The sequence below is a fragment of the Dasypus novemcinctus genome, chromosome 3, assembly GCF_030445035.2.
Source record: "Dasypus novemcinctus isolate mDasNov1 chromosome 3, mDasNov1.1.hap2, whole genome shotgun sequence".
NCBI classification, from domain to species: Eukaryota; Metazoa; Chordata; class Mammalia; order Cingulata; family Dasypodidae; genus Dasypus; species Dasypus novemcinctus.
In genome coordinates this window covers 164,629,429-164,643,927 of record NC_080675.1, presented here as the reverse complement: position 1 = coordinate 164,643,927, position 14,499 = coordinate 164,629,429, and the positions used below count along the sequence as shown (strand labels likewise).

Here is a 14,499-nt window from a genome sequence, read left to right as displayed (position 1 = left end):
TTTCACAAAGTAGATGGAATTTTGTAGGGTTTTCATTATTCTGAAATTTCTGAGATTTCATTATTCTCAGTCATATGTCTTAATTCATCTTGCCGGGTACTCAGTGATTACAAGCATTTCTTCCAATTCTGAGAAGTTTTCTTAAATTGTTTTATGATAATTTCCACCCCAGTAAGTTCTCGGCATTATCTTTATGGGACTTTTTTGTTTGAAGATTTATTTTTATTTATTTATCCTGTGCTCCATGCAGAGCGTCACTCCTGTGTGGGGCAGCATTTCCACATGGGCCGGCACTCCACCTGGGCCAGCTTGCTGCGTGGGCCAGCTGTCCCTCACCAGGAGGCCCTGGGCATTAAACCTTGGACCTTCTATATGGTAGACGGGAGCCACATCTGTTTCTCCTTTATGGAACTTTTTGATTTTGGATATTGGACTCTGGCCCCCTCATTTTATTATATTTTACTGTTTTTCATTTCTGCTTTTTACTTTACTTTCTGGAAGATTCTTTCAACTTTATCTCCTGTTATTTCTTTCGTCTTGTTTTTATTTACAGCAGCTTACCCTCCCCCTCCCCCCCATGGTTCTCTGAATGTCTTTAAATTTCTCTTCAATTTGTTTTCTATTGTTCATACTAGATACTTTCCTCAAATGACTTGGTAATCCTTGGTTGTTTACTTATATTTAAGAGTGGGGGATTTGAAAATCTGATTGGAGGCTCTGAGCATATGGGTTAGCTTGATCTTTGAGGGTTTTCACTGTTGATGTTATGACCAGGCTGCCTCATTGGGAAGCTTCCATTGGATAGACAGCATCTTCTCGTTTTTGTTTTGCAGTCCTCTTGGAAGTACAGTAGCCTTCCCCCTCAGCTGTGTCTGTGCAGCCCAGTTCAGACATCTTTCTTTTATCCTCCCCAGAGAATAAACCTCTACATCTTTTGCTGGGTAAAATTGGAGATCTGGATATCTATTATGAATCTGGGTATCTGCTACTTCTTAAGCAGTTTAAACCTATTTTTATTTTAACTCTCACCTCTGCTTCCAGAGGTCTGTGGCCTTTGGGAAATATTTCAGTATAAATCAGGAAGTTTTCTCAGTCTGTTAAGTAATTTCCCGTGCTGCCAGTATTTTATTACTGTTGCTTTCTCTCTCATTTTCCCTGTCTTTGTATGTTTATCCCTTTTTAATAGAATCCCTTTACTGTTTTAGTGGTTGTTGGGGAGGGAAAAGGATTTTTGTGTTCTCTCCACTGTCTTTATCTGAAAACCTTTCTCTTACTTTCTTACAAACCTAAAGGATTCTTAAATATTCTGTCTTGCATTTTTAGACTGTATAGTCGGAAGTTTTCAGATTAGGTCTGTAATTTTGTTTATCATTTGGTCTTTGTAATGGCCTTATGATGTAGTGTTGTGTCCCTCTTTCAGATGAAGAAATAGCATTTTTGCAAGACTAAGTAAGGAATAAACAGTCATTCACATAGCTCTAGGAGATGATGCCGAAACTTGCCTTCTAGGTTTTTCTGAATCTAATATTTAAATATCCTTGTTCGTTAGCTTTACCTGGTCTTCCTGTAGTGATTGTATGACATGAGGGTGGGCTATCCTTTGTATATCTGATGTGGGAGTTTAGGGCACAGTAAACAAAGGAGAAGATTTCTTTTTTTGAAGATGTTTTATGTCTTTACTCTAATGCCCTGTTCCAGTGTAAGGAGAGGATGAGGCCAGTGAAAAAGGCACTTAAACAGCTGGACAAACCAGACAAGGGACTCAGTGTGCAAGAACAGCTGGAGCATACTCGCAACTGTCTGCTGAAAATCGGAGACCGGATAGCCGAGTGCCTTAAAACCTACTCAGACCAGGAGCATGTCAAACTTTGGAGGAGGTAACCAACTTTGGCCTGGAATTTGCCTGATTTGATTTGACAGTGTGTGTGTGGTCTGTTTTTGTTTCATAGCTACCTAATGAAAATTTTTTTCCAACAAAAACCAGCAATTGGAAACATAACTACAACCTTTAACTTCTTTTTTCCCTAATAGGCCATGTCCCAGAGGCAAGCCTTTTGAATAGGTTCAGTGATCAGAGAAAGATAGTGAAATGGAATTAGTTGGCTTATTCTTGAATAAAGACTTGCTCTTTTAAAGCAGTCTCAGTACTACCCATCTCAGTTGATACTCTGATACAGTATGGCAGTGTGTGTCTTAGTTCTCTACCAACACCTGAGGCAAAACAAAAGTTAAAATTCACCAGAACTAGGAGTTGTCTTTTCTCATTTCTTTTTAATAATTAGGAATGCTAGTAGTATTTTGGATTAATGCAGTTAACACAGAACTTTAGTTTCTATGGCATTATGGCTCAAAAAATAATTTATGTATTCACTTTTGCTATTTTAAGAAAGCCTGAGTGGAATTTCTAAAAGAGTTTGAAACATTGTCTCTTTCTGTAATCCACAGTTTTCTTGAATTTTTATACTTCGAGGTTAATATAATTATCTTCGTATAAAGTACTGTTTTTCATTGGATTGTTTTTGAGTGAAAAGTGGATTTAAAAAATCCAATTTCTGTAATGATGCGTAGCATGTTTCACACCTTTAAAGAAAAAAATAAAGATTTAATCTCTGAAATATCACTTCTCTCCCTCTTATCGCCAGCCCTGTATCTAACTCACCTGGCTTTCTTTTTACGTGGTTTAATTTCAATTAGAAGAGAACAGAAAGTCATCCTAGTAGTACACAGATCAGTGAAACAAGGTTTCCTACTAGGCAATCATAACTGCCCGTGTTTAAATGCACTAGCCTCTGTGCTCTGTTGGCTAGCAGTAGTCCTTGCCCCTTAAGAGTTTAGAATATGGTAGAGAACTCCTGAGAAAATGTCTGTCATGAAGTGGAAATGCAGGACCAAATATAGGAGGAGTAGGCATGCAGAAGAGTAGCCAGGGAGGGAAAGGCATCTTAGAGGCAGGCACACTAGGGCTGGGCATTGAGAAGCAGTATGAAATTGCTTAGATGAAGGGAGAAATTTTCAGGCTTTAGCAAACTCTTGAAAGTGGGACAGTGAGGGGACTTGGAGGTTGTCAGGGTTTAAAGGAAAGTTTGTTATGAATATGGAAGCCCTATTATGGAAGGCTCAGAAAGGAAAGTAAATGGCTTTGTATCTGATTCAGCAGGTTTAATAGTTAAGAAGCTGATGTAGGTGTTCGGGAAATAGCATGGCATGGGGGAAATGGCATTGCTGAGGTGACTACCATACATAGATTTCTTACCTGAGAAATGGTGATAACGATGGAATACATGTCAGAGGTACAGGCAATGAGGGAAGGTGGAGGAAAGCATTTAGGACTGGAGTGTCAGAAAACATCTGACCCTGGTGCCAGTAATACAAATTAGGAAGGATTTTAGCTATGAGATAGAACCCTAGACTTTAGGTCCCTCAATGAAACTCTGTTGAAATAGCATGCAAAGATTAGTATTGATGCAAGACCAGAAAGAATATTTCAGTTTCTGCACTTGGAGAGTATTGCATGGTAAAATTCAATAGCTTTCCATCCATAACGTGAATAAATAATTAATTTTCTTAATTCTGTAATTTACCAAAACTGTTGTTTATTTTTAAGGAACCTATGGATTTTTGTTTCCAAGTTTACAGAATTTGATGCTCGAAAACTGCATAAGTTATACAAGATGGCTCATAAGAAAAGATCTCAAGAAGAGGAGGTAAAATACAAATTTAATCTTAGTTCAGACATATAAATAAAAACCAGTCCCACAGAAGAATTCCTAAATTATGTTTTTCCATGGGGAGGCAATTACAGAATAGGTTGCTGGTGATAGAAGAGTCACCTTTCCTTACTTTACAGTTGGAGACGCATGTCTAAGAGGCATGAAGAAACGTACCCTAGGTCGTAGTGTGGGGGCAGCAGCCTTGAGGCTGTATAGGCTCTTTCACTGTATTACCTGTACAAGTTCTCAATGTGGTATCTGTATTAGTCAATCAAAGGGGTGCTGATGCAGAGTACCAGAAGTCTGTTCGCTTTTATAAAGGATATTCATTTGGGGTATAAACTTACAGTTACAAGGCCCTAACACGTCCACTTCAAGGTACCGTAAGAGGTACTTTCTCGCCAAAGTCAGTTGCCTTCTGTTGAAGCAAGATGGCAGGTAATCTCTGTCTAGTTTCTCCTTCTTTCTTCCTCTTAAGCAGGGGCTTTTAATCTTTTTATTCCACGGACCATTTTGCCAGTCTAGTGAAAACTATGGACCCCTTATGAAGTCCACATTATACTGTATATTATTTAATAAATTTATCACACCTGCACCAACACGTCCCACAAAAATAATGTTTTTCAATTTTAAATTCAAGCTTATGAATCCCCTAAAACCTTTCTGTGGACCTCTTGGAGGTCTGTGGACCCCTGGTTAAGAACCCCTGCTCTTAAGGCTCTGTGGGCCTACCTCTTTCTGATTTCAGCTGTAGGCTGGCATAGGGCTGGCAATTGGCTCATCTTTCTTCCCAGGGCTGCAGGATCAAAATTCTCTCCTCTTCTGTGTCTATGGAGCTCTCTCTTCCTGTGTGTCTTGATTGAGTGTTCTTTTATATCAACCCACCAAGGGGGCGGGAACTCAACCCTGAGTCACACCTTACTGACATGGTCACATGAAAGCCCTAATCTTACCAAGTAAACTTGAAACCTTTGAATTTAATACAACTAAAGGATTTCACACACAGAGGAACAAACCAGTTTACAAATGTAATCTCTCTTTTTGGAATTCATAAATAATCTCAAACTGCCACAGTATCCTAGTAGTGAAGCTAACAGTAAGGCCAGATAATTAAAAGAACCAATGCATATGAAAGCAGTGTTTGACAAGAAATTGTTATCCTGTGTTCTTATGTCCTGGAATCATTTATTCCTCAGGTCTTTTCTTCTTCCATATGCATGTGTCTTAATGGTAGTTTATATATGTGCTTCTGACAGGGAACAGAGTTAGACAATAAATACTTTTCCTGTTTTTTTTTTCTGGGCCGCCTTGTACTTGGTGTACTTCCAGCTTTTCTACGTAGAGCCTTAGCTGCTTGCATAAAGGAGTGAGCATGAGAAAGGTGCTCAGAAGGTCCCTCCCCTTTTTTGGCTCAGGGTGATGGGATGGTAGTGAGTTGGCTGATGCTCCAGAGGCAGTGCTCCTTAAGTAAGCACACCCATTTGCAGATCTGCCAACTTGTCCATTGGACCCTATCCACACCAGCCATGTAGGGCCAGTCTCTTAATATCCAACACCACCTCCACTAGTGTGCCAGCTCTGTGTAGGAAATCATGTTATATCTCTTATCTTCAGCGCTGAGAATGGTGCTGTACACATGGTATGTGCTCTGTAAATGTTTGTTGCATGAAGCTGTGCTATGCCCAGTTCTGTGCTGGCCTGTGAAATAGAAGCTACCCTAAAGTAATTTATAATTTAAATTTTTTTAAATTATTAAATTATTTTATTTTATTTTTTTTAATAGGTAACCACTGAGCTACATCTGCACAATGAGAGTTGGGTTTTTTTTTTTGTTTGTTTTCTTTAGTTGGTACTGGGGATCAAACCCAGGACCTTGTGTATGGGAAGCAGACGCTCAGTCATTTGAACTGTATCTGCTCCCTATAATTGAATTTTACTTGAAAGAATATAATGTAATACATGAATATTAATAAATGTAAGTTCAAATTTTAAGCATTATAAAAACTCTTTGAGAGAATAGTCAGGAAAGGACTCCAGGAGGGAATAAAATAGTTGGGAAAGGTCATAGGAGGGACTGAAAGTTTGAAGGAAGTTTTGAAGTTGGACACACAGTGGTGAAGGACTTTATTAATCGATGTAACAGAAGTCAGTATAAGTAAAATAACAAAAAACTAGTGATCCTATTAGTGGTGGTATATATTATAACCTTTCCAGAGTACACTTTTTCAAGATCTAAGAAAAGACGAAAACATATAGTTCTGCTTTTAAGGATTTATTTTATGGAAATAACTTAATGGAAATGAGTTGAATATGTAACAAAAAGAAACAGGTTGGGGCGGTGGACTTGGCCCAGTGGTTAGGGCATCCATCTACCACATGGGAGGTCTGCGATTCAAACCCCAGGCCTCCTTGAGCCATGTGCAGCTGGCCCATGCGCAGTGCTGATGTGCGCAAGGAGTGCCCTGCCATGCAGGGGTGTCCCCCGTGTAGGGGAGCCCCACGTGCAAGGATTGCACCCCGTAAGGAGAGCTGCCCAGCGTGAAAGAAAGTGCAGCCTGCCCAGGAATGGTGCCACACACACGGAGAACTGATGCAAGAAGATGACGCAACAAAAAGAAACACAGATTCTCATGCCACTGACAACAACAGAAGCAGACAAAGAAGACGCAGCAAATAGACACAGAGAACAGACAACGTGGGGGGGGAGAGGGGAGAGAAATAAATAAATAAATCTTAAAAAAAATAACAGGTTAAAGAGGTTATGATGCATCCATATCAGAATACTGTTCAACCATTAAATATAGTTATTGTAGAAATAAGTATTTACATGGGAATATTTTTAACAATATACTAAGTAAAAAGCAAGAACACTAAACAATATTTTTGTTTAAAAAATCTATATGCATATAAACACAAAAACCTTGGAAAGATACAGACCAAATTTTTAACAGAAATTATCCCTTGGTGGTGAGATTCAAGATTACTTTGCATTTTTTACTTTTTTGCTTTCTGTATTTTCTGATGTTTTTATGTCAAACATTTTACTTGTGTAATAAGTGATGTTTTTCAAATAGTTAGGTATTTACCTTGATGACTCTGGCTTTGGAACTAGTTACCACTGGATTAGTCAGGTTTTTTTCTAATTAGAATAAAAAAGTTGGTAGTACTAGTTTTTTTTTTTGTAACTTCATACATTTAATAATTGAAAATATAAACAATAATTAAAAAACTACAGTTGAATAAAAACATATATTGCTCAATTAAATGTACTGGATACATATAAGGTAGTCCTGATTTTGGATGGTTCAGGATGATTCTCTGAGAATGCTGACAGCCTGGATTCATGTTCTGTATTGTGTACAATGACATCTGGCAGTTTGTGCGTGTGTTCTTATAGATACTGATCAGTGGAAGTTTAATTTGAGTGGCCTGTAAGTCAAAGTCAGCAGATGGAGATTTTGGTTATGCTGTGAGAGCTCAGTGAAGTTGATGATCATTTCATTGTAAAATTGGTAGTAAATGGCAGGTCAGAAGTCAAGAGGGACAAGGGGGAAATACTTGGAGGTAATGATCTTTATTTTTCTGCTTTTAGGAATTAGGTCTGGTATCTTGAGATTATTTGGTTTCCTTTTCTTCTACAGGAGCAAAAGAAGAAAGATGACATGATGGGTGGTAAAAAACCATTTCGACCAGAGGCCTCGGGGTCAAGCCGGGATTCCCTGATATCTCAGTCCCATACCCCGCACAACCTTCACCCTCAGAAGCCTCATTTACCTGCCTCCCATGGCCCACAGATGCATGGACACCCTAGAGATAACTACAATCATCCCAACAAGAGACACTTCAGTAACACAGGTAAATCATAAAGTAGAGTTTTAAAAAGAGGTACCAAAGGAATAATCATTTCTTTTTCCAAAGACAGCAGTTGGACCTTTGCACTTTTACACTTTGTCATCCTTTTTCTTATTGAGGTAAAGCATGAAATAAAGACTTCAAAGACTGTTATTTCAGCGTTAGGTTAAAAAGAACATAGCCACCAGAAAAAAATGAACAAAAGCCAAATGATGGACTAAGGGGAAAAGTTTACATTGTATGTGACAGTTAAATGGATAAAACTGCTTATGTTGGAAGACCCATTGTAGATGGATAAGAGTAGGATAACCAAATAGAAAAATGGGCAGAGGGTAGGAATAGGGAATTCATATAGAAGAGGAAATTCCTGTGACCAAAATGACAAGATGACCAACATTGTAAATTAAAGCAACAACAAATAAACCAATTTTTACCCATTCAGATTAGCGAAAATTAAAAGGAGAAATAGATGCAAATTTCTCAAGTGTGTGGTTGCTACCATCTTGTGAGCAAATTAATCTGAAATCTCTTAAATACATTTGCTATTCGATACAATAATCCCATTTCTGAGAGTCTGTCCTGTAGAAATAAACACATACGTGTATGTATGAGGATGCTGTTCCAGACTTAAAGTGGCAAAACATTGGAAATAATTTGAGTGTCCATCAATAGGGGAATGGTTAAATAGACAATAGGACATTTGTACTCTATGAGTATTAAAAAGAATGAGTTGGCTGTATAAATAAAAAATTTGGAGTGACAAAATCCTTATGTTTATATGTATGTTTGAATAATATGTTTGTACAAGCATAAAGAAATAAGTGGAGATGTTCATATCTGACTATTAATAAAGATGAATTAGTTCAGGATGGTAGGAATGGAGGGGAGATTAGAGGAATAACTTTTAAATATTATCCATTGCTTTACTGGTAACAATGAGAATTATTTTTAAAGATAAGAACAATAAGAAAGGGAGAAAAACATGTTGAATAAAACTTTAAAAGTTTATAGTGGGAGGGGATGTGGCTCAAACAGTTGATTGCCTGCTTCCCACATAGGAGGTGTCCTGGGTTTGGTTCTTGGTGCCTCCTAAAAACAAAGACAGACAGCAAATAATCAAATGAAAAAACCAACTCAGGGAAGCCCATGTGCCTCAGTGGTTGAACACTGGCTTCCCACTTACAAGGTCCTGGGTTTAATCCCTGGCCCTGATATCTCAAAAAAATATATATATGTATATATAGTATATGGAAATATAGTATAAGGCTTATTTTACAGAGAGTCAAATATCCCATAATAATCAAAATGTAATATATATTCCTTTCTAAACTTGAGTTCTAGAATTTCAGTTTGTTGTTTTAAAAATAGATTCCATCCTATATTTTATGCATGATTGTTCTGTAAACCCACAACTTCTCTAATAAAGAAAAAAATACATTAAAAAAAAAGATCCCCATCTTCTGGTAAAATTTCCAAGCTTTAAAAAAACCTTTTCCTCTCATATATGAATTATAATTATTTACATAAACTTTTCTGCTCAGTTCAATATCTGAATTATTGTGAGTCATTTTCTATTGTATATTTTTTCCTCTTGGTTTTCAGTCATTCAAATCTATCTGTTGACATTTATTTTTGATTAAGTGGGAGACACTGGGTTTTAAAAATGGTACAAGCTCCAGATGATGTTACCTTCTTTCAGAGAGGATTCACCCATTCCTGCCCTGGGTGCTTAGAGTTGGAGGTGATCATCTTAAGCCTCTGGTTCAGCTGAGGGCTTGGCTCCTCAGAGTGCTCAACTGAAGGCCTGGTATGTTCACTAGGGCCCCTGCCCTGGCAAGTGTAGAACACTAATGTTTATTTCCATAGCCACATGATACTGCCCCCAAACTGCTCTGCTTTCCAGAGGCTTTTCAAGTTATCATTTCAGCCTTCTGTTGCCTACAAATTCAGAACTTAGGAGGTGGCCTAAGGAAAAGCTGGCCATGTGTTTAAAGTCCCTCGAGTCTTCAGTAGCACTAGCCTAGAAATACCAACCAAAAACTCTGCTGGTTTCTCTCTTCATCTAGCATAGTGGTCCTCTGCCTGGGAAAAGCCCAGATTCTCAGCTTCTTGCCCATGCTTAGAATCCATATATATCCTCAGTGGCTACAGAAGTTAGCTTACCCCTTTGAAATTTACTCCTCTTTGGAATCTTAGTCCTTCTAGTCCTGGCTGCTTCAGTTGCTCTTTCATACCTTTAAGCAGATTATTTTTTATCTTCCGTGTTCTTGGCAGGCAATTCTGCCAGCCACTCTAAATTATTTGGAAAGCCCTCTAATCTTAAAGATCTTTAGCTCAAAATTAATTGATTACCATTTTACAGAGTGAAATGACTGTACATGATGATTCTTAGTAGGTATAATTGTATTGCTTGTATTGACTTTTTCCTTATAATAGATTGGTTTTGTGGTCTTTCTGTGATGCTACTGATTTTGTATTCTGAATCCTTTAAAAGAACTCTTCTTATTAAGCTAACTGTGGTCTTTTGTTTAAGCCTTGGATTCCTTATCCATAGAAGAAGCCTTTAAAACAGCCCAATTCTTCCCAACCTTTGACCTACCTCAGTGGAGGGCTAAAGAGGAAAGAAAAGAACTGGTCTCTTACTCTGGAAATAAATGACTTAGCTTATAGTTTGATCATCTCTGCTTTTCCATAGGCTTTGACACACTTAGAAATCTTACTTTCCATTTAATTGGAAGGCAACTTCAAATGATCCTTTCATGTTGTTAAGTTGTCTTTTTTAGTTGTTGTCTGTTAATTCTTAGGTTGAATATTCAAACTGTTTTTTTCCTTCTTGGTCTTCTGGTCTGATCAACCCTGAATCAGCAATGTACCTGTCACCTGTTTACTTGTACATTATATATATATATATTTTTTAATTTTTATTGCCCCCCCTTCGTGTTTTGTTTTGTTTTTTTTTAAAGATTTATTTATTTATTTAATTCCCCCCCTCCCCCTGGTTGTCTGTTCTTGGTGTCTATTTGCTGCGTCTTGTTTCTTTGTCCGCTTCTGTTGTCATCAGCGGCATGGGAAGTGTGGGCGGCGCCATTCCTGGGCAGGCTGCTCTTTCTTTTCACGCTGGGCGGCTTTTCCTCACGGGCGCACTCCTTGCGCATGGGGCTCCCCCACGCGGGGACACCCTTGCGTGGCACGGCACTCCTTGCGCGCATCAGCACTGCGCATGGCCAGCTCCACACAGGTCAAGGAGGCCTGGGGTTTGAACCGCGGACCTCCCATATGGTAGACGGACGCCCTAACCACTGGGCCAAAGTCCGTTTCCCTGTACATTATATTAATGGTATGAATTTCTAAGCCACACAGCTTCCTTGATGTTGTTATTTGGCTCTGTAGGAAAATGATAGAAGGCTAGTAAAATGAGTCGAGGGAGATTTATTTGGTGGTATGTCTTTGGTCTTAATATAATTGCAGATAGAAGTCAAATTTCCTATGAAGCCACATAATTCCTTCTGGTCCAGCCCCTGTATTCATGTCTTAAGGCTTTTTTAACAAATTATCACAAACTGGGTAGCTTAAAACACAAAAATTGATTTTTTCATAGTTCTGGAAGCCAGAAGCCCGAAATCAAGGTGTAGGTATTTCCTTTTGGAGGGCTCTGAGGAAGAATCCATTCAGTAGCTCTCTAGCTTTTGGTGGCTGCTGGACAATCCTTGGTTTGTAGACATATAACTCTAATCTCTGCCTCTGTCCACATGGTCTTCTCAAACTCTGTGACTCTGTTTGAAATCTCCTACTGCCTTTTTTTTTTTTAACATAAAAATGTATTGAAGTATATCATTCATATATGAACATACACAAACAATAAATGTATAGTAAACTTTGTGAACTTACAAAATTAACATGAGAAACATCATGCAGGGCTCCCATGCATTGCCCCCCCCACCTCACACTGTGTGAAACAATGTTACAAACTGAAAGAGTATCATCAAAATATTACTACTAACTGTAGCCCATATCTTACATTTGGTGTATTTCTCCCCAAACCCACCCAATCATTAACACTATATTGATATTGTTTGTTTGTTACCATTCAGAAGAAAACATTCTCCTATTTGGCCTGTTAACCATAGTCCTTCATTCACCACTGAATTTCCTCTGTTAAATAGTTCCATGCTTTGTATAGTCCATTCAAAGTGTACATTTAGTGGCTTTTGTTTTCATCTCAGCATTGTGCTGTCATCACCTCAGTTAATCCTAGAACACTTTTAGTACTCCAAAAAGAAAAATTCCATACTCCTCAAAATCTCCATTTTTGTCTCCTAGTATTGAAAAAATATTTTCTTGCTGTTGCTGTAAAATATTACAGTATTACTGTTAACTATTGTCTGTAAGTTACATTAGTTGTAATTTTTCTTGTGTATTACCCTATTCCTAGCACTTTGTAAAAGAAGAGGTTCTTACATTTATACTATTAACCACAATCTTCATCCACCATTGAAATTACTGTTAAACATTCCCTAGATTATTTTCTAGTTTTCCTTTCAATTGACATTTATGTCCGCAGACTATCCCTTTCAGTCACAATCACATTTATAAATCGGCAGTATTAGTTATGCTCATTATAATGTGTTACTCTCAACTCTTACTTATTTCTACATGTTTACAATTGACCTTATTAATAATGCTACATTAAGCATTATCTCCCATTCTCAACCTACCTTCTATTTCCTAGTATCCTATACTCTAGAGTTTACCACTCTGAGTGTTTAGTTCATATTAGTGAGACCATGTAATATTTGTCCTTTTGTATCTGGTTTACTTTACTCAACATAATATCCTCTAGGTTCATCCCTGTTGTCATATGCTTCCTGATTTCATTTCTTTAAAATACACCTGAATAGTATTCATTGTGTCTGTATACCACATTTTGTTTATCCATTCATTGGTTGATGGATGCTTGGGCTGGTTCCATATTTCAGTGATTGTGAATAATGCTTCTATGAACATCAGTGTGCAAATGTCAGCTTGTGTCCTTTCAGTTCTTATGAATATATTGCTAGTAACAGGATTGCTGGATCATATAGCAGTTTTATATTCAGCTTCTTGAGGTACTGCAAAACTGTCTTCCACAGGGGCTGCACAATTCTGAATTCCCATCGACAGTGAAGGGGTGCTTCTGTTTCTCTACATCCTTTCTTGTACTTGTAATTTTCTGTTTTTTTGTTGTTTGTTTTTAAATAATGGCCATTCTATAAGGTGTGAAACAGTATCACATTGTAATTGTGATCTGCATTTCCCTAATGGCTAGTTGATGTTGAATGTCTTTTTCATGTGCTTTTTTGGCCATTTGTATTTCCTCTTTGGAAAAATGTCTATTCAAGTCTTTTGCCCATTTTAAAAATTAGATTGCTTGTCTTTTCATTGTTGAATTGTATGATCTCTTTATATAACATGGATACCAAATGCTTATCAGATATGTAACTGCCAAATATTTCCTCCCATTGAGTAGGCTGCCTTTTTATGTTCTAGACAAAGTCTTTTGAAGAACAAAACTCCTCATGTTGAGGAGGTCTCATTTATCTCTCTCTTTCGTTGCTCATGCTTTGGTTGTAAAGTTTAAGAAACTACCACCTACCGCCTACCACAAGATCTTTTTTTTTTTTAATAGTCCAAACATAAAAGCGTTTTATCTACTCAAGATTTTTTTTCATCGAACAAATATTTATTGAGGGCCATGTGCTAGGAAGTGATCTAACTGCAGGAGGTTGTGTAATAATGATTAACACTAACAAAAATTATCGCTATCATGTTGTTAAGCTCTAGATGGGTCACGCAAACAATAAAATAAAGCAGACAAGCAAAATACATACCATGTCAGATAATGATACATGCTATGGAGAAAAATAGGAAGGACAGATAAAGGGCTAAAATAGCAGTAGTGAGTAAAATATAATTTTTTTAATCTTTTCATTTTTTCATTTTTTAAAAGATACTTAGATTACATAAATGTTACAGAGAATATATAGGGGATACCTATATGCCCTGCTTCCTACTTCTCCCACATTTTTCCACATTAGCAACATCTTTCATTAGTGTGGTATATTCATTGCAGTTGATAAATAGTTTGGAGCATTGCCACTAGGCATGGATTTTTAGTATACATTGTAGTTTACACACTCTCCCATTCAATTCTGTAGGCTATGGCAAGCAAGATACATAATGGCCTTTATCTGTTGTAATGTCATTCAGGATGATTCCCAAGTCCTGAAAATGCTGCCGTATTGTACCTGTTTTTCCCTCTCTCTATTCTTAGAACCTCCACTGGCCACTGTGTCCATCAGTGATACTTCTTCCATTGCTAGAATCACAATAATTCTATAGTGGAATACTCATAATTCTACTTTAGTCCATAGTTCATTCCTCAGTCCTGAGGATTTTGGGATGGCGATGGCCACTCCACCTTTAATTGAGGGAGGACTTTGATCCCTTTTAGCTGATGGATGGGACTGTCTTGCTTACAGTTGTCACTCTTGGTTCCTGGGTGTGTTGATTACATCTCTTCCTTGTTAGTTGTCCTGGGTGAGTCCAGTGAACTCTGTTGAGATTCAGGGTCCAGCTTGCACATGGACATCCCAAAGATTGAAGTCTCTTGGACGAACACCTACCAACTTTAGTACTGATTATAAGTTCAAATAGAAGGACAGAAGAGCCACGTGTAAGGAAACCACAACTGAGTCCAATTCTGTCACACTGGGGAGCATAAATTTCAAAGTAGGGCCCACTGGCAAGGGACCAAACTCCTGAATTATCTGCCCTGACTCTAGTGTCTAGATGTTTCCAGAGCCTTCAGGAGTGTGCTATTTGGGGTAGTATCTACTTTGGCTGAGATCCTTCTGAGACCTGCATAAACGTTACCTCTGGAATGACCAGCTGACTCACT

General features: G+C 37.9%; 1 protein-coding gene across 8 annotated transcripts in view; it reads left to right on the top strand.

Moving 5' to 3' along the window:
- CHD2 (chromodomain helicase DNA binding protein 2) overlaps positions 1 to 14,499 on the top strand; it is a 157,882-nt gene that overhangs the window by 132,663 nt on the left and 10,720 nt on the right. For all 8 annotated transcript variants that reach the window (XM_058294647.2, XM_058294650.2, XM_058294649.2 and 5 more), the window contains 3 exons: positions 1,699 to 1,877; positions 3,605 to 3,704; positions 7,352 to 7,565. In XM_058294647.2, the coding sequence (XP_058150630.1) occupies positions 1,699 to 1,877; positions 3,605 to 3,704; positions 7,352 to 7,565 (493 nt within the window). The remainder of the gene's footprint in view (positions 1 to 1,698; positions 1,878 to 3,604; positions 3,705 to 7,351; positions 7,566 to 14,499) is intronic.